Below are 22,322 nucleotides of genomic sequence, written 5' to 3' on the forward strand. Positions count from 1 at the left end.
TGAGCTTTTCCAATACAAAGTTAAGGTCCAACGGCTGAAGCAGGGGCTCTCCTGGGGGGGGGGTCTTAAATTTTTGGCCCCTCTAAGGAACTGCTTTAGCAGGGGATGAGAGAAGAGGGGTGGCTCAGTATTATAATGTGCTGAAATGGCAGAGGCATGAACTTTAATTGACGAGAAGGATAGGCCCTTGTGGAGCATTTCTGTTAAGTACTGAAGAATATGAGGTAAGCTGGGCACCACTGTGCCCATCCCCTGAGTGTGGCTCCAAGAACAGTATCTTTTCCACTTTTCAGTATACGATTTTCTAGTACTAGGCCTCCTTGCCTCCAGAATGACATCTAGCACCTGCTTACTGAGGGATGCTATTGGAGAGCTCAATGAATTAGCCAGGCTGCAAGGTTCAGGGTTTGAAGCTGAGGGTGCAGAATTTGGCCCACCTGCTGGGACAGCAGGGAAGGGGTATGAGGCAGGTGCCATGGTTCCAGCAGTGTCATACTGCGCAAGAGGGGGTACCAAGGGGTATGAGGCAGGTGCCATGGTTCCAGCAGTGTCATACTGCGCAAGAGGGGGTACCAGTGCTGGCGTGGCCAGTCTGGTGCAATCAGTATTGTCCTTGGCTTGTCCTGTTTGATCTTTTGCAGAACCTTCGAGAGGAGAGGCAGAGGGGGAAAGGCATAAACCGAGAAGCTTTATTAGGTAAAGGACAGGGCATCCACTTTCCAAGCTTGACTGTGGGACGCCCTTGTGCAGAATTTGTCCAACTGGTAGTTCTGAGGGGAGGCAAAAAGGTCCATCTTTTGAGTCCCCCATTTGTTCAAGAGGTTGAATATTTTTGGTTCCAGTTTCCATTCGTGTGGGTCCATGAGATTTCTGCTTAGGTCGTCTGCCAGTGAATTTAGCTTACCTGGCAGGAACTGAGCTTGTAGGTGCACTTGGTAGCTCAAGGCTGTGTTCCACAGAGTCATGGCTAGTCTGCAGAGGGTACGAGTGGGTTCCACCCTGCTTTTTTATGTACCACATAACTGTGGGGTTGTCTGTCTTTACCAATAGTTGTCCTGGAAGAATGCGGTCTTTGAAGGCCGTCAGGGAATTCTGTACAGCCAACATTTCTTTTTGGCTGATATGCAGGTGCATCTGTCTTGGGTTCCATTTGTCCTGACTGCACTGCACTGCCAAATGAGCCCCCCATGCATAGTCTGATGCATCTGTCAGGGTTTGGGTGGCAGGGGATAGAGCGAAAGAGAGCCCCTTGTTGTGGTAGCAGGCCTCTGCCCACCAAAGGAACTCTGTCTTTATACAAGGAATGCTAGGAATTCTTGATTCCAGGTCCTGAGAATGTTGACACCATAGGCTTTTTAGATACCATTGTAGTTTCCTCATATGCAGTCTTGCACATGGAATTAGTAGAATGCAAGAAGCCATGAACCCCAGGGCTTGCAGAATTTTCCTTGCAGATAGCTGGGTCTTTGTGGCCAATAGTTTGAAGTAGGTTATCAAATAAACTTGTTTCTCTGGAGTGAGGAAAGCCATCTGGGAAGTTGTGTTCAAGCTTGCTCACAGGAATACAATCTGCTGGGAGGGTACTAGGTGAGATTTATTTTCGTTTATGGTGTACCCCAGTGAGGTTAGAAGTTTCTTTACGAATGCCAGATGTTTTAATAGCAAGTCCTGGCTTTCTGCCTGAATCAGACAATCGTCCAAGTATGGGTATATATTTGAATATTTCTCTGCCTGCAAAATGCAATGGCTAGACACTTTGTGAATACCCTGGGCGCAGTAGATAAGCCAAAGGGAAGTGCAGAGAACTGATAGTGCATGGAGCCTGCCCTGAAGCGTAGGTATTTCCTGCAAGATTCCCTTATTGGAATGTGCAGGTAAGCTTCCTTTAAGTCTAAAGTTGCCAATAAGGCATCTTTGCCTAGCATAGGAAGCAGCTGTTGAAGTGTTAGCATTTTGAATTTTGGGATTACCAGAAAGGTGTTTAGAATAGAGAGGTCCAGGATAGGATGCCAGGAGTGGTCTTTTTTGGGTACCAGGAAAAGTCTTGAATAAAAACCTTGTCCCCTTTGTTCTGCTCGGACAGGTTGAATAGCCCTGATACTTAGTAGAGAGAGAACCTGCTGTTGGGCCTCCGCCCACTGATTTGGGAGTAAATCCTGGCTTTCCCTGCGGAAATGCTCCCTAAGAGTGTGCAAGGTTTCACCAAAAGAAAAATCTTCTGCAGGGGAAGCAGAGGGAATGGAATCCTCTGCATCAGAATCCTCATAGGTAGATAAGGTCAATCCTGGCAATCAAAAGGAACAGAAATATCAGATTCCTGGTCAGAAGAATCAGAAAGAAAATCAGTTCTAGATCTCTTAGAGGGGGAAGGCTAGCTTCCTCTAATTAAGGTAAATAAGGTTTCAGCCATTCTAAGCATTTGTTTTTTAGGCATATGGGCCTGAGCATGTGGTTTGGACGTCTGTTTTCTAGGCGTGGTACGAGTTTTAGGCCTGGATGAAGAAGATGGCATTGGTTTAAAATGCAAGTCTGTAGGCCTGAATACACCCTCAAAAGCCGGTGCCTGCACAGTGGCTCCAGACCCATCCAAGGTAGAGACATCTGCAGGTTCCATAGTCGAAGAAGCATCTCACGGCATACTGGACTCCGAATGGGTCTCAGTAGAGGCCTGCAAATCTGAAGTAGCGGGTATCAGGGGCTGCAAAAGCACCTCACTGAGTACCGGCGGACTGGCGACTAGCTTAACGGAAGCATCGTCTGCAGTTTTGGACCTATGCGGTCTGTCTCTGTCTTTATCCTTACATTTTTTCGGAAGATCGGTAGTTGGATGGCTTAATTGAAAGTGGTTTGTCCTCCTGTCCTTGGCTTCTTTTACAGCTGTGGAAATAACACTTTTGTAATCTACGGTTTTTGCTGGTGAATGGTGCTGACTTCCTATATGTGGCATATTTTGGACAGTCTTGAGCTTCAGTCAGCTCACCCAAAGTTCACCGGTAACAAGTCTCACAAAGCCACTGTTGCGTTTACTATCTAAGGAAATATACTTATTTGGGGGTGGGGGTCTAATAATTCACCTTTCATATTGGCACAAATGAGTTACGACACTTCTAATTAAAAAGATATGCAAGTTCTTGTTTCAGCAAGTAACATATCATGAATAACTTTTAGTTACATTTTTTGAATTTTAACTTCACACATGTATCTTGAATTGTATGAAAGATTATGCCATCATTTACCAATAAACTTAGAATCACTATGCTAACTTTATTTTTTTGTTATACAGGTATCTACAAACTCTTCCAGTAGATGTTCCAAGTTCACCGTTTCCTGACGATACAGTATAATGAGAGGCACTCATTTAAGTATACTAACTAGTGTGCAAACTAAACCTGAACAAATATTAGAAGACTGACAACTCACCGTTTCAATTTATTTTCATTGTTTTCCTTTGTTGACAGGATAATTTCAAGGACAAGCAATGAAAAACTTAATACGACAGTCCAGAGCAAAATCAGCTATCATACTGTATATACTGGTCCCTTTTTATGATGCAAAGACGGTACTAGTCTGGCAACAGACAGGCTGGAAGGAGGAGCAAAACACCTGTACACAATTTAACAAAATCTGACAAAAATGGTCCAACCCACAAATGTGCCTGAGCCTTTGAGTTGCAGAAGTTACTGAAATGCTTACATGTATAGCAATCTTAATTTTATTGCCAATAAACAGTTGAGAAGCTCAGACTAACTTCTTTGACTGGAAACTTAAGGGAATGAATCTTAAAATTGGGCCTAGGCTGTGGTATTACAGCAGTGTCAAAACTGTATTGATGGTGTGCTGGAAAGTTGTAGTCATGAATAGTATGAATTTGTTTTACTAGTAATAAGATGCAGTCCATGGCCCTGTAAGCCATCTTTGTGATAAACTAAACGCTATTTTGTGAGCATACTGAATGAGTTTGGTATTACCACAGTAAGTGGCTGTATCTTTTTCAAAGAAGGTGAATAGCAATGAGCAAAAAACAATCCCACGTATATATCTATCTACACATGCATGCACACACACACACACGATATGTGTCATATTCAAGTGATCTATCACTTTATCTAATCACAACTGATCTAATGATATTGTACAGTATATATTTTACCAGTTACAACCCTGACATTAAGGAAAGTTTATAACTTATGATCAATACTATTAGTTTTTTTTTTAAAATAAGTACTACTGCAGTTTGCTTTGTGTGAGCTGATGGTGCACTTTCACAGTTTCCCTTTCTTCCACTGTAGTGCTACTGTGGAGTTATAATTTAATAGGGGGGTGCAGGCCCCATCGCAAAAACATTTTTACTCAATTCATTTTGCATTATGCTGTGTTAGGTGTGTTTAAATCAGTTGTGCTTCGATATGTTGAGTTTAGATCAAATGACAAGATTCATACACAACACATAGATTTATGTAGTGTCAGTATAAATAATGTTTTGCACATCTCTGAACTATCAGCACATACACTGTTAATATAAATTACTTCCACTGGAACTGTATTGACCTTGCAGCAGTCAGACAAGTCAATCAGATGATCAACAAGCTCCTGCTATAGCGGCCTCTCTTAAGCAACTCTTCTCCAAATGTTGAAATATTTTCAGAAGCCTACATCAGAGAAACTGGCAGGTATGCTGTTCAGAACCTGAATTTAAAGTAGAATGAAGGAGAATAAAGGCTAACACAATATCAACAAAACCCAGCATTTACTTTAACATACAAAAGCTACAAATATTAGCTTTTAAGCTGGAAACGTGAATAAGGACTTGACAGCAACCTTTTGAAAGAGTTTTCTACCCAGTAAAGTTTGGCATTCCAACCTCCTTGACTGTGTCACACGTTACAGTGGCTCCCTATTAGGAATGTGGACCCATTACAGAGAGTCCCAGCACTTAAAAATAAACAGAAAAACAGCAAATTGTGAAAAGTACAGTTGTGTACACTTACCATAAATGTAGATGTTAAGAGTGTCTTCACTGTTGCAGTCATCACTGCAGGGTTCTTCCTGCTGGCAGGCAGTCCTTGGTCGGCCAGAATCCCAAAGTCTGGGTCCGGCGTCAGCTTTTCAGTCATGCTCCCTGACGTCAGAGTGCTAGGAGTACAAAGCTGCCAGCCGATGCCATGTTCTCCAGTTTTTCTTGCCCCAGATGTCAGGTGCCCAAAAATTAAGGCCAATAGTAAAACAAAAAAGTAACATACAACAAACCCCATACCCTGAAGCAAATACAGCTCAGAAGAAGGGTGAAGTAGGAAACCACACAGTAATGAAAGTATAAGAGGGGACAAGAGGGAGGGTAACCCAGACTGCAACAGTGAAGACACTAACATCTACATTTATGGTAAGTGTACACAACTGTACTATGTTCGTGTTTCACTGTTGCAGTCATCACTTTAGGGTTGAATCCCAAAGCTGAGATAAAGGGTGGTGGTTATAGAGTAGAAGGGGCGGCTAGAAGGCTCTGCAAGACTGCAGAAGCAAAGCCTACCCTAGACTTAGAGTAAAGAGGGAGATTATAGTGCTTAGAGAAAGTATGCACTGAACTCCAAGTTGCAGCTTCCAAAATATCTTTGGTAGGTACTCCCCTGAGAAAGGCAGCTGAAGTAGCAGCAGCTCTGGTAGAGTGAGTCCTAATCTTTCCTGGAATTTGCTTTCCATGATGAGAGTAACAACATCTGATTCCATGAGCAATCCATTTAGAAATGGTCTGTTTTGAAATAGCTTTGCCTTGGGAATTTGTTGCATAAGAAACAAACAGTTGCTCTGTTTTCCTGATATCCTTGGTTCTGTCCAGGTAAAAACGAAGTTGTCTGTGTACATCCAAGGAATGCAAGATCCTTTCCCCCTTATTTTGTGAATTAGTGAAAAAAGTTGGCAGGTGAATAGTTTGATTTAAAGCCACTTTGGAAACCACTTTAGGCATGAAAGTAGGCATGAAAATAGGATTAGTCCTTAAAGACACCCTGTCTTGGTGAAAAATAATATAAGGCTCCACAGCCATGAGTGCTTGTAACTCCGAGACTCTCCTGGCTGAAGTCAAAGCCAGCAGGATAGCTGTCTTCCATGATAAATACTTAATATCAGATGTGGCAGCAGGCTCAAGAGGAGGCAGAGTGAGTTTTTCCAGAACATAGTTGAGGTCCCAGGCATGTATGGGTGGTGTCCTAGGAGGCCTTAAATTCTTTGCTCCTCTGAGATATTGTTTCAGAAGTGGATGTGAAAAGATTGGAGGATCTGTATTGTAATGTGCAGAGATAGCGGAGGCATGTATTTTTTATGGAGGAAAAGGATAAGCCCTCATGAAGCATGTTTGTCAGGTAAAGTAAAATCAGTGGGATATTAGGAATGAAGGGATCCAAATCCTGAGCATGCATCCAGGTGCAAAATCTCTTCCATTTACCTGCATAAGATTTTCTAGTGCTAGGCCGTCTGGCTTCTAAGATGACATCCATGACCTGTTTGGGAAGGAAAGGATTAATCATAGACCCTGAATTCACCAGGCTGCCAGGCTGAGAGTTTTGACATGAGAGTGCAGAACCTGGCCCTGGTGTTGGGACAAAAGATTTGGAATCTGAGTAAAATCCAAGGTGGCTCCTGGGATAGATTCATCAGTGTTGAATACCAGAATTGACGAGGCCAATTTGGGGTCAGTAAAATCATCATCTTGGGCTTGTCCTGCTTGATCTTTAATAACACCCGTGGAAGAAGAGGTAGTGGCGGAAAGGCATACCCAGAGAGGTTTCTCCAACTGAATGATAGTGCATCCACTTTCCATGCTAGTTTGTGAAATGTCCTTGTGCAAAAAATCTGTAACTGGTGGTTGAGGGGTAATGCAAACAGATCTATGTCCGGGCAGCCCCAGGCCTCTGTAATCATCTTGAATATTTGAGTGTCTAGCATCCACTCGTGTGGGTCTGACAGGTTCCTGCTCAGGCTGTCTGCCAGAATATTTTGTTTCCCTGGCAGGAACTGAGCTTGTAGATTCACTTTGCAAGCTAGAGCTGTGTTCCATAGAGTCATGGCTAGTCTGCAAAGGGGGTAGGAGTGTGACCCCCCCTTGCTTCTTTATGTACCACATAACTGTGGTGTTGTCTGTCCGTATCAGTAGTTGTCCTGGTTGTAGAAGATCCCTGAAAGCCAATAGGGCATTTTGTACAGCTAACATCTCTTTTAAATTGATGTGTAGGAGCTTCTGATCCTCTGTCCAAAAACCTTGCAGACCTTTTCCCTGCAAGTGGGCTCCCCATGCGTAATCCGAGGCGTCTGTGGTTAACACTTGGCTGGCTGGAGGCAGACTGAAGGCTCTCCCTTTGTTGTGAAGACATGCCAGGGTCCACCAATGGAATTCCTTTTGTAGGCAAGGCAAGACAGCAATCTGTGTTGTCTAGACTGTGGCAATGCTGGGACCATACACTTTTTAGGTACCATTGTATTTTTCTCATGTAGTCTTGCATTTGGTAGAGAAGGATGCAGGAGGCCATGTAACCCAAAGCCTGCAGGAATTTCCTTGTAGTTAGCAGAGTTATTGATGCCAAGGTTTTGAAAGTTGAAGCCAGCTGTAGTTGTTTTTCGGATGTTAGGAACGCCATCTGGCTTGTTGTGTTTAGAAGAGCACCCAGAAAAGTTATCTGTTGTGTGGGTGTCAAATTTGACTTTATGTTCACAGTGAATCCCAGGTACTTGAGAAGATTTTGAACAAATTCCAGATGCTGGAGTAAGACATCCTTGCTGTCTGCTTGAATAAGGCAGTCGTCCAGATAAGGGTAAATTTGAATTCCCTTGAGTCTGCAATAAGCTACTACTGGTGCCAGGCACTTGGTGAAGACCCTGGGTGCAGTAGACAAGCCAAAGGGCAGCGCAGAGAATTGGTAATGTTTCGAGCCGGCCTTGAACCGGAGGTATTCTGCACTCCTGTCTGATAGGGATGTGTAGGTAAGCCTCCTTTAAATCCAATGTCACCTTCCAGGCATTTTTGCTCAACATTGGCAGGAGCTGCTGCAGAGTAAGCATCTTGAACTTTGGTATCTCCAGGAAAGTGTTTAAGACTGACAGATCCAGGATGGGTCTCCATGAATTTTGCTTTCTGGGAACTAGAAAGAGCCTCGAGTAAAAGCCTTGCCCCGTCTCTGATTGTGGAACCAGTTCTATGGCCCTCGTAGCCATGAGGGATCCCACCTGGTTTAATGCCTCTGACCACTGATGTTTTGGTAGGTCTGGCCATCTGTTTGGTCTTGGCAAGGTATGAAAGTGGAATTTGTAACCCCTTGAAACTACATCCAAAACCCACTTGTCTTGGGTTATGCAAGTCCAATTTTGTTGAAAAAGAGAGAGAGTTTTCCTCCTAGAGGGGTTTCCAAGAGAGAAGTTCCTGGAGCCATGCAGGGGGAGTCATTGAGCCTGTTTTCTATAAGATTGAGATCTGTCCTCTCCACCTCTGGGGGTGGAAGCACTCCACTGTCTAGGTCTGTAAGAGGTCTGTGCTTGGGCCCTCCCTCTGGAGCGCCTATATCTACCCCTCTGAGGCCTGTCCGAGCTGGGAAAGGACCAATTTTTAGTTGGCCAATTTCTGCTAAATCGCGGGGGCTGAACTTGTAAGAAATCCTTAACCGTTTACATGGATTTTGCCTTATCCTCCATTTTATTTATCACCTCTTCAGCCTTAGGCCCAAACAAAACATTATGCTGAACAGGACAGTAACTTTGCTTTCACTTGATCAGGTAAGTTTTGTTCCTTTAACCAAGCATGTCTTCTAATGACTGTGCCAGAGGCAGCCGCCCTGCAAGAGGCCTCCAAGGCATCAAAACCACAGTGTAAACCATGCATCCCCACTTGTTCAGTGGCATGCATCAAATCGTGTAATTCCTTATTATCTGCACATGCAGAAATGGTACCTAGCTTTTGTTTCATAACAGACAGTAGAAATTGCTGATATTTTAGCATATGAAATTGACAATTTAAAGCTCTAATAGATAAAGTAGCACAAGTGTACACTTTTTTGCCCCATCTCTCCAAAGCTCTAGAATCCTTATCTGTCGGAATAGGGTTTTTAGCAGAAGCGGCCTTAACCCCCTTAGGACCCTGAGAAATGGTTTCTGGATCAGCAGTAAGATTTTTGTAAAGGAACTGGTGGGAATCAGGGACCATGTAATATCTATTGGGCTTAGCAGGGGCTGGAGGAAAGGAATCAGGAGTTAAATTAGCCTCAGAAAAGGCATCATCCACAATATCCAAAATAGGAGGAATAGTCAGGGGTCTATGCTGGGGAAGAAGAAGGAAATCCCTAAGCCTTCTCTTAGATTCCGAGTACTCCTGTCCTTCCCAGTGAAAATGTTCCCTCATGTCATGTAAAGTTTCCCCAAAAGAAAAATCCTCAGGGGGAGAAGCTGAAGGAATGGATTCCTCAGCATCAGAATCCTCATAAGGAGGGAAAGTATATTCCTGTTCAGAGGAAGACACTGAAGAAATAGATGCCTGATCAGAAGATTCATAATCCAATTCTTGCCTTGGCCTTTTGTCTGGAGGGGGATGTGAACCCCTAATCATGGTTAGTAAGTCCTCCGCCATTTTAAGTAGCTGTTTCTGAGATTTGGGTCCCGGATCAGAAGAGGCCCGGGCTGGTGTCTTAGATTTAGAAGGAGTCTTTGCCTTTGTCGTTGGCTTTGCCTTTATCAGAAGCTGTGTAGGCCTGAAAACCCCCTCGGAAGCCGGTACCTGCACAGCGGCTCCAGACCCATCCGAGGGAGCACTGTCCGAAGGTTCTGCAGCTGGAGTGCTCAAAGGCCTAGCTGGCTCCTCGTGGGAGTCCATTTCGGCAATCGGTTCTGTAATGGCCGACGACAGGGGCTGCGAAAGCGCCTCACTGACGACAGCCGAACCTGTAGCTGGCTCTGCTAGTAAAACGTCTGATTTGGACCTCGGAGGCCTGTCCTTATCCTTGCGTCGTTTGTGAACTCCGGTAGTCGGAAGCGTGTCCAACGACATTTTATAATTAAATCGCCTACCAAAGTAGTGAAAAGCAAAATCGTATCTTCGCTTAATCGTACGTTGGTTAAATCTAGCGCAAAACAGACAACTAGCTACGTCGTGGTCAGGGTCTAAACAAGGAATACAGTAAGAATGAAAATCCTTATGAGGTATTTGCTTCCCACAAGAAATGCAATTATTAACTTTTTCTGACATCGGACTGGAGCAAGAAAAAAAAGTTTCCCCAACGGGGTACTTAGCTTTGAGAAGAAGTAGTAAGTCTTCGGACTGAAGCAGGAAAAATATCAGGAGTCAGCCGACCGGCACTTGCGAACTGCTTTCACCGCACGGCAAGAAAGACTGGAGAACATGGCGTCGGCTGGCAGATTTGTACTCCTAGCGCTCTGACGTCAGGGAGCATGACTGAACAGCCGACGCCGGACCCAGACTCTCGGATTCTGGCCGACCGAGGACTGCCTGCCGGCAGGAAGAACCCTACAGTGATGACTGCAACAGTGAAACACGAACATCCTACTGTTAAACTGAATCATATGTTTTTGCAAGGGAGCTCTCCCTGCAATCCTACCATACCCGATACCTAAACATAGCAACTCACATTGCTATAACTTTGGAAAAGGGGAATCTCGGATATCAGTCTCAGACATGGCACACACACCCACCACATTCACATGTTTAGTTCCATGGATCGCAACTACTGTCCTTGATTGCAATAGGCAGCCATTTAGTATTTTGAGATAACAGCTCCTATTTTAAACGATTTTAACTCTATTTATTGATGTAATTAATTAATTCAATTAATTTTGGAGCTTTTCTCCCTGGGCCTCCACTAAAAATGGACTTCTACCCAGTCAGACTTTCCTGGTAATCAATTGTCAAATCAATCAATCAAATAAATAAATACATAAAATAAAGTGGGATGCTAGTGGCAATGATAAAAATAACCACAGGGCACAGCATAGTACAGTTCTGTACACTTACCATATATGTAGATGTTAGAGTGTATTCACTGTTGCAGTCATTACATTTGGGTAATCCTGCTGGCAGGTTGCCCTCAGTCGGCCTGAATTCCAATGTCCTGGGTCCTGCGTCAGCCGCTGTCACCCCCTCCCTGACATCAGGTCGTCAGGGGTATAAAAGATGCAGCCGACGCCATTCTTGCCCCAGATGTCAGATGCCCCTTAAAAGGGTAGCCAAAATTTATATATGTATAAATACATGCACCAATATAAGTTTTACCTTCATCTACAAGCAAATACACCACATAGGTTCCATCAGAAGAAAGGGGGATGGCGGGTGGGTAACCAGGACTGCAACAGTGAATACACTCGAACATCTACATTTATGGTAAGTGTACACAACTGTAATATGTTCTTAGTGTTTCACTGTTGCAGTCATTACATTTGGGTAGATTCCCAAAGCTATGTTTGGGAGGCTGGAGCTAAACCGCATTAGGAGCGGCTATGAGACCCTGCAGAACTGCAGTGGCAAAGCCTGCCCTGGATTTAGAGTAGAGTGGCAGATAATAGTGCTTTGTAAAGGTGTGCACTGAACTCCAAGTAGCTACCTCTAAAATGTCCTTGGTTGGTACTCCCCTGAGAAAGGCTGCTGAAGTGGCTGCAGCTCTGGTGGAATGTGGCCTAATGCCCTTAGGCACTGGCTTGCCATGTTGTAAATAGCAGAAACAAATGCAGTGGGCTATCCATTTTGAAACAAGTCTGCTTTGAGATCGCCTTTCCTTGTGATCCTGCAGCATATGCCACTAGTAATTGCTCTGTCTTTCTGAAAACTTTGGTTCTGTCCAAGTAGAATCTAAGCTGTCTGTGTACGTCCAAAGAGTGCAGAATTCTTTCCCCCTTGTTCTGCAGATTTGGATAAAAAGTTGGCAAATGAATGGTTTGGTTAAGAGCCACACTGGACACCACTTTAGGCATAAATGTTGGGTTTGTCCTCAGGGAGACCCTGTCCGCATAAAAAATGATAAAAGGTTCCACAGCCATGAGTGCCTGCAGCTCTGAAACTCGTCTTTCAGAAGTTATTGCTAGGAGCAGAGCTGTTTTCCAAAATAAAAAAACTTTATGTCAGCAGTAGCAGCTGGCTCAAAATTAGGCAGGGTGAGTTTTTCCAAGACATAGTTGAGGTCCCATGCAGGCATTGGTGGGACACCTTAAATTTCTGGCTCCTCTGAGGTACTGTTTTAATAAGGGATGAGAAAAGATTGGTGGCTCTGCATTGTAATGAGCCAAAATGGCAGAGGCATGAATTTTAATAGATGAGAAAGATAGGCCTTTGTCCAGCATCTCAGTTAAGCATTGTAAAATCTGAGGAATATTTGGCACAGCTGTATCTGTTCCTTGTGCCTGGTTCCAAGCACAGAATCTCTTCCATTTTCCAGCATAAGATTTTCTAGTACTAGGCCTTCTGACTTCCAAAATTACATCCATCACAGCTTTGCTGAGAGGTGTGTTTTGTATGACTACATTATCCGCCATGCTGCCAGGTTTAAAGTCCTGAGCTGGCTGTGCAGGATCTGATGGTTTTGCTGGGACAGTAGATGAGTTACTTGAGGAAGGGTCCAAGCTGGGCAATGAGACAAGCTCCTTAATATTGGGTACCAGTGCTGGTGGGGCCAGTCTGGTGCAATCAGTATCATCTTTGGCTTCTCCATTCTGACCTTTAGGAGTACCTTGGGGAGGAGAGGCAGAGGGGGAAAAGGCATATACTGATAGGTTTTTCCAGCTGAAGGATAGGGCGTCCACTTTCCATGCTTGTCTGTGATAAATCCTTGTGCAGAATCTCTTTAGTTGGTAGTTGTGAGGGGAGGCAAAGAGATCTATGTCTGGGCATCCCCATTTCTTTGTTATCATGCTGAAGACTTGTGGATCCAGCTGCCACTCATGGGGATCCATGAGGTTTCTGCTTAGTTCGTCTGACAGAGTATTTTTCCTTCCTGGCAGGAATTGTGCCTGCAGATGTACTTGGTAAGTCAATGCTGTGTCCCACAAAGTCATGGCTAGTCTGCAAAGGGGTTAAGAATGTGTTCACCCCTGCTTGTTTATATACCACATGACCGTGGTGTTGTCTGTCTTTATCAGTAGTTGTCCTGGTTGAAGGAGGTCCTTGAAGGCTGTCAGGGCATTTTGAATAGCTAGCATCTCTTTTTGATTGATATGTAGATGCATTTGGTTTGAGGTCCATGTTCCCTGAATGCATTTTCCTGCCATGTGGGCCCCTCAGGCATAATCTGACACATCCGTTGTTAGTGTTTGCCTGGCTGAGGTAATCTGAATGGCTGTCCCTTGTTTTGGTGACGAGCCTTTGTCCATCGAAACACCTGTTGCAGGCAGGGAATGAGAGTAATTATAGTTTCCAGGCTGTGGCAATGTTGAGTCCAAAAACTTTTTAGGTACCACTGAAGTTTTCTCATATGCAGTCTTGCATATGGAATTAGTAGGATGCAGGATGCCATGAAGCCCAAAGCCTGCAGAATTTTTCTTGCAGATAACTGGGCTTTTGTTGCCAACATTTTGAAGTAGGTAGTCAGTTATCTTTGTTTGGCGTGAGACATGCCATCTGGGCAGTAGTATTTAAGCTTGCACCCAGGAATATTATCTCTTGAGTGGGTACTAGTTTTGATTTCTTTTCATTGACTGTGTACCCTAGGCATGTTAGAAGTTTTTTCACAAACACCAGATGCTGTAGAAGGATGTCCTTGCTCTCTGCTTGAATTAGACAGTCGTCCAAGTAAGGATATATCTGTATTCCTCTTTGTCTGCAGAATGCAATTACTGGTGCCAGGCACTTTGTAAAGACCCTGGGCGCAGTAGATAAGCCAAAGGGCAGTGCAGAGAATTGGTAATTCATTGAGCCAGCCTTGAATCTGAGGTATCTTCTGCATATTTGTCTGATAGGGACATGCAGGTATGCCTCTTTTAGGTCTAAAGTTACAAGCCAAGCGTTCTTGCCCAGCATGGGCAGTAGCTGCTGTAAAGTCAACATTTTGAATTTTGGTATATCCAGGAATGTATTCAGAATTGATAGGTCCAGTATTGGCCTCCAGGCCTTGTCCTTTCTGGGTATCAAGAACAGTCGAGTAAAATCCTTGTCCCCGCTCTTGCACTTGTTGGATGGCCTTCATGTCCATGAGGGATGAGACTTGTTTTTGTGCCTCTGCCCATTGATTTTTTGGCAGATCTGGCCAGCTGTTTGCCTTTGGCAGGGTATGGAAATGGAACTTGTAGCCTTGTGACACGATATTTAGAACCCACTTGTCCTGGGTTATAATGTGCCAATTTTGAGAAAAATGTGCTAATTTTCCCCCTAAGGGTGCTGCCAGGAAATAGGTGCTTGGTGCAGGCAGGGGGAAGTCACTGGGACGGTTTCCTGTAAGGTTGTGATTTGTCTTCTCCACTTTTGGAGGTAGAAGCACCTAGGGTGTCTGGGTCTGCCCCTTTGAGGTCTGACACAGGAAAGGACCATTTTTTTGTTGGCCAGTGTCTACTAAACCTAGGTGGCTGTACTTGTAAGAAATCTTTGACCGTTTGCATAGATTTAGCCTTGTCCTCCATTTTCTTAACACCTCCTCTGCCTTAACACCAAACAAAGAATCATGCTGTAAAGGTGCATCTAATAATTTAACTAACATGATCAGGCAGATTTTGTTCCTTTAACCAAGCATGCCTTCTAATTACAGAACCTGTAAGTGCGGCCCTGCAGGAGGCCTCTAAAGAATCAAAACCACATTGCAAAGCATGCTTTCCAACTTGTTCAGCTGCATGCAATATATCCTGCATTTCCTTGTTTTCTGCACATTCAGAATTTAACATTTTCTGTTTAAGCAATGCCATGACATGTTGTTGATATTTGAGCATATGAAACTTGACAGTTTAAGGCCCTTATAGCCAAGGTAGCAGATGTGTAAACCTTTTTTTCCCCATCTATCCAGTGCCCCAGAATCCCTGTCAGAAGGGGTAGGGTTTTTTTGCAGCGGAAGCCTTACCACCCTTGGGACCCTGAGAAATAGTTTCTGGGTCTCCAGCAGGGTTTTGAAAAAGGAATTTATGTGAGTCAGGAACCCTGTAATATCTGTCAGGCTTAACAAGAGCTGGAGGTAAGGAGTCAGGGGTAAGGCTAGACTCCGAAAACACATTATCTACACTGTCTAACACAGGAGGGATGGCTAGTGGCTTGTGTTGAGGTAGTAACAGGAAATCCCTGAGCCTCTTTTTAGAGACTGAAAAATCTTGGCTCTCCCAGTGGAAATGCTCCCTCATGGTATGTAAGGTTTCCCCAAAAGAATAATCCTCAGGAGGAGAAGCTGAAGGAATGGATTCTTCAGCATCAGAATCCTCATAGGGGGGGAAAAGAATATTCCTGATCAGAAGAGGAATCAGAAGAAATGGAAACCTGATCTGAAGATTCATAGTCGGTCTCTTGCCTAGGCCTCTTATCGGGGGGGGGGGGGGGGGGATGGGAATCCCTGATTAAGGTAATCAAGTCTTCGGCAATTTTGAGCATCTGTTTTTTGGGCATGGAGGCCTGTCCACGTGGCTCTTGAGGTTGCTTCTTTGCCTTTGAAGGTGCTTTAGTCTTTGCCTTTGAAGTCGGTTTAATGTATAGATGTTTGGATCTGAATACACCCTCAGAAGCCGGTGCCTGCTCAGCAGCTCCGGACTCATCTGAAGGAATAGCATCCGAGGCTCCAATACCTTCAGTTTCCAGCGGCATGGCTGACTCCACGTGGGAGTCGGTAGTGGCCTGCGACTCTAAAGTAGCAGCCGTCAGGGGCTGCGAAAGTGCCTCACTGAGAACCAGCGAACCGGCAACTGGCTTAGGAGAAGCTTCGTCGTCGGTTTTGGGCCTCGGTCTTTCTTTTTCTTTGCGTTTTTTGTGATCTCCGGTAGTCGGATGGCTTTCCGACGACATTTCTGGATAATTAAATCTGCGTCCAAAGTAGTTTAAAGCAAAATCATACCGACGCTTAATAATGCATTGGTTAAATCTAGCACAAAACCGACAACCCAGAAAATTATGATCAAGGCTTAGGCAAGGAATACAGTAAGAATGAAAGTCCTTATGAGGCATTTGCTTCCCACAAGAAATACAATTAACTTTTTCTGACATCGGTTCTGGAGCAAGAAAAAAGTTTCCCCAACGGGGTACTTAGCTTTACAGAAGATTTCGGATCTGAAATTCGAACTCGAAAATCTCAGGAGTCGGCCGACCGGCACTTGCGAACTGCTTTTGCTTCCGGCACCGCGCGGCAAGAAAGACTAAAGAAAATGGCGTCAGACGCATCTTTTATACCCCTGCCGACCTGACGTCAGAGAGGGGGCAACAGCAACTGACACAGGACCCAGGACTTTGGAATTCAAGCCGACTGAGAGCAACCTGCCAGCAGGATTACCCAAATGTAATGACTGCAACAGTGAAACACGAAGAACATCTGGTTCTACTTCAACTAACCAAGCTCCCATTACATAAACAGGGTACTTTCCTAGAACCTTTAAAAATCAGATGGGCAACTGCAATTTTTCACCTGGGATATGCTGTGAAAACCCACTAACCGAGGGGCATGTGGCTAAGCTTTTCAGTTGTCTCACTGTCCATAACCTTTATATAAACTTATAAACCTACGAACAACTATGGCAGTTGGACTGACAGCCATTTTCTAGTCCAACTCAAATTAGTCAAGTTACCTGGCAGGTTATCCATCAACTTATGTTTCAACAACCCTCCAAAATACCACAAAATATGCAATGCCTTAAACAGTGATGTTTCATGCAGTATTTCTAGCGAGAGACAGAAGGTGTTTCAATTTTTATGTCAAGTATATTAAAACCATACTACAAAAAATCTTGCCCTTCCAAGTTCATGGTGAACAGAGTGCAGCAAATGATGATAAAATATCATTTCAGCCTTTGTACTGCATTTCCTTCCAGTTTAAAAAAGTGAATAGTAACCATTTACTCCGCAGTTAATAAAATGCAAACAGTATGTAACCTAAAACAATTCAGTTTAAAATAACCATTATAGTCAAAATTGCTTGCAGCTTTAATATACCAGCCTGCTGGGTAGTTAAAGCATACTTCGCTCTGTTCCAACTTTTTTCAATTGTAAGAATCCTCAACAAGCTTGATAAATAAACTTCTGGAGTACCATATCATACTGGCTCAGTAGACATGTGGCTTAAGATCCACTAGCTAGACCACCCCCAAACGAAACGGTCAATGCCCATAATAAATTACCAAATATAAGGTTGTATTTATTACCATTAAAGTGTCTTTTGGGAAGAGATTTCGACTGGGCACTCGGGGAGGTCCACCTGGACTAGTTTGGTCCTGAGGTGTTGATCCACGCCTGAACCAGCTGCTGATGGCCCAAATTATGAAAATTCTGTGGGGGGATAAAAACAGAAAAATGTGAAGACAAGTGCAAACTGTTCATTCTGCATTAAGGGTGAACTACAGGCAAGCTGAGTTAAGACATCTGATTTTCTACATATGATAAGAATAACTTATTTTACTTATTTACTGTTTTACTGAATGTTAGCCTTACTGGGCAAAGCCCAATTTCAGAGAAGACATGGAAATATCATGCAAATACAGCTTACATAAGAGTGCCAGATACACAAGGTAATACAAGCACAGCAAGTAAGTACAGAATACTTAAACAGTTACAGCTTAACATTTAATTGCTGGAACCTGTGTTCTGAGAGATTGCCTTCCAGACTATCTGCAAATATACAGAGCTGAGTATATTTTTTTGGTTTTAGTTTGTACTGTTAGTTGTTGCTTAGATCTGTTGAAATTGTTTTGTCCCACTCACCCTCCCTATTTTTGGTTTGTAGTTTAAATTTCGTGGCTTTTGCAGTTGCCCGCCCCACTGTAGATTTGATCTGCAACACTCCCCCAGTCACATCTCTTTACCACATTCTACCTAATAAACTCTTTCTGCACTTGCTTTTAGTCCCTTTTAATTTAATTGCATTTTTTAAACTGTGTTTGGTCTAATATTGCTACATACTCAAGTGTGCTAGCTTGCACTGCATGTGAATTGTTTTTACTACTGTTTTTGCTACTTTTCTGTAATAATAAAAAAAAAAACCAAAAAAAAAAAAACCTGTAAGCCTGTTTTTCCTACCTTTCCTGTAACTAGTGTTCCAGATACAGATTTGTTGTATCCAGGACTGTATGTAAGCTTCTGAGCCCCCCAGGCCTTTCTGTGTTGGAGGGAAGCCTTCTAGCTTATCAGTGGGAGTGGTAAGCACTAGGTAACCGGTCTACCACATAAGGAGTGGTTCTGGCCCAGAAATTGTAGTTATTGGCCGTTTGGGCAATCTCTTCCATCTCTCTCAACTTTCTGATTTGAAAGCCTGCATTTGCACATGTTTCTGTCCTGTAACTCGTCTAGTGCAGATACAGATTCTTAGTTTTAACACTTAAATTTGCTTATTCATTCTCAGCACTTGTTCAGAACTTGTAAGCACTAAATAAGCTACTATTTACTATAGCACTCAATCTTCCTCATTACCTACAGGAAAACAGTTTTTGTACTTACTTTTCTCACTTGCTTAGAGAAAAACAGCTCTTGAACTCACTTTCCTCAATTATCTAGAGGAAAATAGTTTTTTATTCAGGCATGTCCAGGGGTCAGCTCCCAGTGTTCTCTCATGTCTATCTGATGAATCTGGGCATCTTGAGGCAATGTAGAAATTGTCTCATGTACACAGACAACCCTCTTCTCCTACCACCCAACACTACAACCTGTGAGAGATGCACTTATCTAGCCAAACTGGAGGTAAACCTCTCTCCAACAAAGACTGAACTTGACAGTCATGAGGAGAAGGTAAACATTTGTATCACACCACACTCATCACACTCTCACTAAATCTACACCACCAAAATCCACATATAGTAACACAAAAATATTCGCAGAGGCTCTCAATAATAATCTGTCTAAGCAACAGAGAACTCCAAAGCAGAAACGCAAGCAACCTCCATCCCCCAACACAACCCAAATTACACAGCCCACAGACTCAGTGTGCCTCTCAACCACAGACAATAAGGCAAAACAACATACCCAACACACTAGTCATAGGTGACTCTATAGTTAGGCACACTGATATCCCACTCACCAGGCTAAACAAGGAAAAGGTTACTTTCAGCTGCCTGTCGGGTGCCAGGATCCGACACAACTCACGCACTCAGGTCACTCCACAACAAGTACAAATATGACTCTGTCATTGTCCATGTTAGTGTGAATGACCAGAGACGTACCTCCCTGGACTACATGAAGAGAGACATGGAAGAGATCTCTGATCTTGCAGCCCAGGCAGGTATGACCCCAGCCCTGAGTAGCATTCTGCCATCACCCAGAATGATACCGCAGTACAAGGACAAAATGATTGACTTCAACATTTGACTAAGCTTCTGGTGTCATTCTAAGGGGATCCAGTATTACTCTACTTGGGATGACCTGGTCGACAGACCACAATGCTTTGCACAGATGGCCTGCACCTGTCAGCCCTGGGATTCCGGATACTGGCTAAGGCTCTTGCTGCCCCTATAGTGCCTTTTTTACACAAGGTTCAAATAACAAATTCACCACCATAACAGGAACAGGCAAGCAAAAACTGAGGGTAATGCTACTTAATGCTAGAAGTCTAAATCTCAAAATGCACTCACTCGAGGCACTCCTTAAAATGGAGAACATCGATATCTGTGCAGTGACTGAGACCTGGTTCAAGGCTCCAGACAGCACCCCTGCACTACCAGGCTATAACTCATACCACACTTTTCGGCCATGTAACCAGGACCGAAACACCAAAGGCGGAGGTGTGTCCATATTCATTAAGGATATCCACACCTACAGGCTAGCTGCTCAGCATAATGCATGTGAGGTTATCCAAGTGCAACTAACTCTGGGCAAAACTGCAATCCAAATTGCAGCTTCCTACAGATCCCCCACCATGCCCCAGGATTCCCACTCCTATTTTCTAGATGCACTGGAAAATATTAAGGTTCAACCAAACACCCTAATAATGTGCGACTTCAACTACCCCACCACTAACTGGGAAAACTACTCTTGTACCAACTCCTTAGCTCAACGCTTTCTGAAATTCATAAACTCCAATGCGCTGGATCAACTTATCCACACCCCCACCAAGGGCAACAATATCTTAGACCTAGTCATTACCAACATGAGTGACCAGTGTTCCACATCTGAAGTCAACGCCTCGTTGGTCTGATCCGACCATAAGCTAATCACCCTTGATATCCACATCCCGCCCCCACTCCCCATTAAGGAAACCACAGTAAAACATTTTCCAAAGCCAACTTCATGCTTCTTAAGACAGAAATGGTGAACTTCATGACACCCATGCAGATGGACAATACAGTTACAACTGCTGAATCCTACACAAATGCACTCTATAAGCACTTACACGAGTGCATGGATCGTGCTATCCCAAACAGAACCAAGACGCTATCCTCCAAAAAAAAGGAAGCCAATCTGGTGGTCCCCTGCCATAAACAAACTGTACAACAGAAGGAAGAAACTGTTGCAAAAGAGAGTAAATTCCCATGAGTGGAGGAGCTCCCTGGTCAGTCTCAGTAAGAAACTGAGATCCCTTATAAGATCCTCCAAAGCAAGCTACGAAAACAAAATCGCCACTAATTCCAAGGACAACCACAAAGCATTCTATAGCTATGTCAAGAATCTCAATGGCAAAACCCAGACCTGCTCTGAGTTTTAGCACAAAGGCAAGAAAATTACAGAACCAACTGATATTGCCAACATCCTGGCAGATAGGTTCAGTGCTAACTTTACCCCCCCCCCCCTCACCCCCTAAAGGGCCCATACCTATACAGGAAGAATGCAGAGTCCCTGTAATCACAACTACGCAGGTAAAAGCTGCACTCTCTAAAACCAAAAACACAGCATCCATGGGACCAGACAACATCCCAGGCTGCGTTTTACACGAAATTCAGAATGAACTGGCTCCCCACTTAAGCACCATGTTCAATAATAGCCTCGCATCAGGCTTTGTGCCCACTGAATGGTGCACAGCAACAGTTATCCCACTCCACAAAGGGGGAGCCACCACTGATCCCGGGAACTATCGACCTATTAGCCTGATGAGCCTGGTCTGCAAGGCCATGGAACGTATCATCATGGAACTCATAAACAAAGACAGTGGTAACCTCCAAACTCTCAATCCCATCCAGTTCGGGTCTGTGAAAGGCAGATCATGCCTCCTGAACCTGATTGACTTCTTTGAGGCAGTCACCAAAGACATAGATGAGGGTAAGGTGGTTCACACAGCCTATCTTGACCTCGCCAAGGCTTTCGACACCATCCCCCATTCTGGAATTATAGCTAAACTCACTAAACTAGGTATAAATCCCTACGTCACAAGATGGGTTGCCAACTGGCTCACTGACAGAACCCACACTGTAAAAGTTGCAGACTCCAAATCTGACCTCAAAGCAGTGACAAGTGGAGTACCACAGGGTTCCATCCTGGGACCTCTCCTATCTACTTCTCTGAAGTACAGGCTAACACAGAAGGCCTCCGGCTAACGAAGTTCGCAGATGACTGCAAACTAGGAGCCATAGTCAAGTCCCCAAATGATGTGGACATCCTACAGAAGGGCCTCGCTGAGACAGATGCCTGGTGTCAGAGTCATGGCCTCAAGCTCAATGCCAAAAAGTGCAGTGTCATCCCCTTTGGTAAAATCTCTGCACCCATGAACTACCACATAGGCAGCAATCTACTTAACACCGGATGTGTGATAAGAGACCTTGGGACCCAGGTGTACAGTAGTCTCTCCTTTGATAGTCACATCGCCACAGTAGTCAGAAGTCCTTCTACAGGCACAACATCATAAAAGGGTTCTCTCATCCAAGAAAAAAAAGAGGTCACTGTTCCCCTCTACTTGACACTCATTGGACCCATTATAGAGTACAATGCCCCTTTTGGAATTATCTCACAAGACATCTGCAGCAGCTGGAAAGGCCACAGAAGTACCTCACAAAGAGGATTACTGGCCTCAAACAAATGCCTTACACGGACTGCCTCAAAAAACTCTAGCTTTACTCCATAGCATATCGCCTACTCAGAGGTGATCTCTGCCTAACATATAAAGCTATGTCAAACCTAGAGCTGTTGGACATGCTACACCTAAAGAAATCCCAATCCCTTCGAGCTATACGCTCTAGGGAACTAAACCTTGTCACCACAATAAATGGGACATGCTGGAGGGATAGATTCCAGTCCCAGAGACTTCCCATACTCTGGA

General features: G+C 44.1%; 1 protein-coding gene across 4 annotated transcripts in view; it reads right to left on the minus strand.

Moving 5' to 3' along the window:
- The window catches only part of CLPTM1 (CLPTM1 regulator of GABA type A receptor forward trafficking), a 1,743,979-nt gene that overhangs the window by 1,461,423 nt on the left and 260,234 nt on the right, over positions 1–22,322 (minus strand). For all 4 annotated transcript variants that reach the window (XM_044078057.1, XM_044077978.1, XM_044078148.1 and 1 more), the window contains one exon: positions 17,293–17,416. In XM_044078057.1, the coding sequence (XP_043933992.1) occupies positions 17,293–17,416 (124 nt within the window). The remainder of the gene's footprint in view (positions 1–17,292; positions 17,417–22,322) is intronic.

This window comes from Protopterus annectens, chromosome 1.part0 (assembly GCF_019279795.1).
Source record: "Protopterus annectens isolate FY-2018-M chromosome 1.part0, PAN1.0, whole genome shotgun sequence".
Classification (NCBI taxonomy): Eukaryota; Metazoa; Chordata; order Ceratodontiformes; family Protopteridae; genus Protopterus; species Protopterus annectens.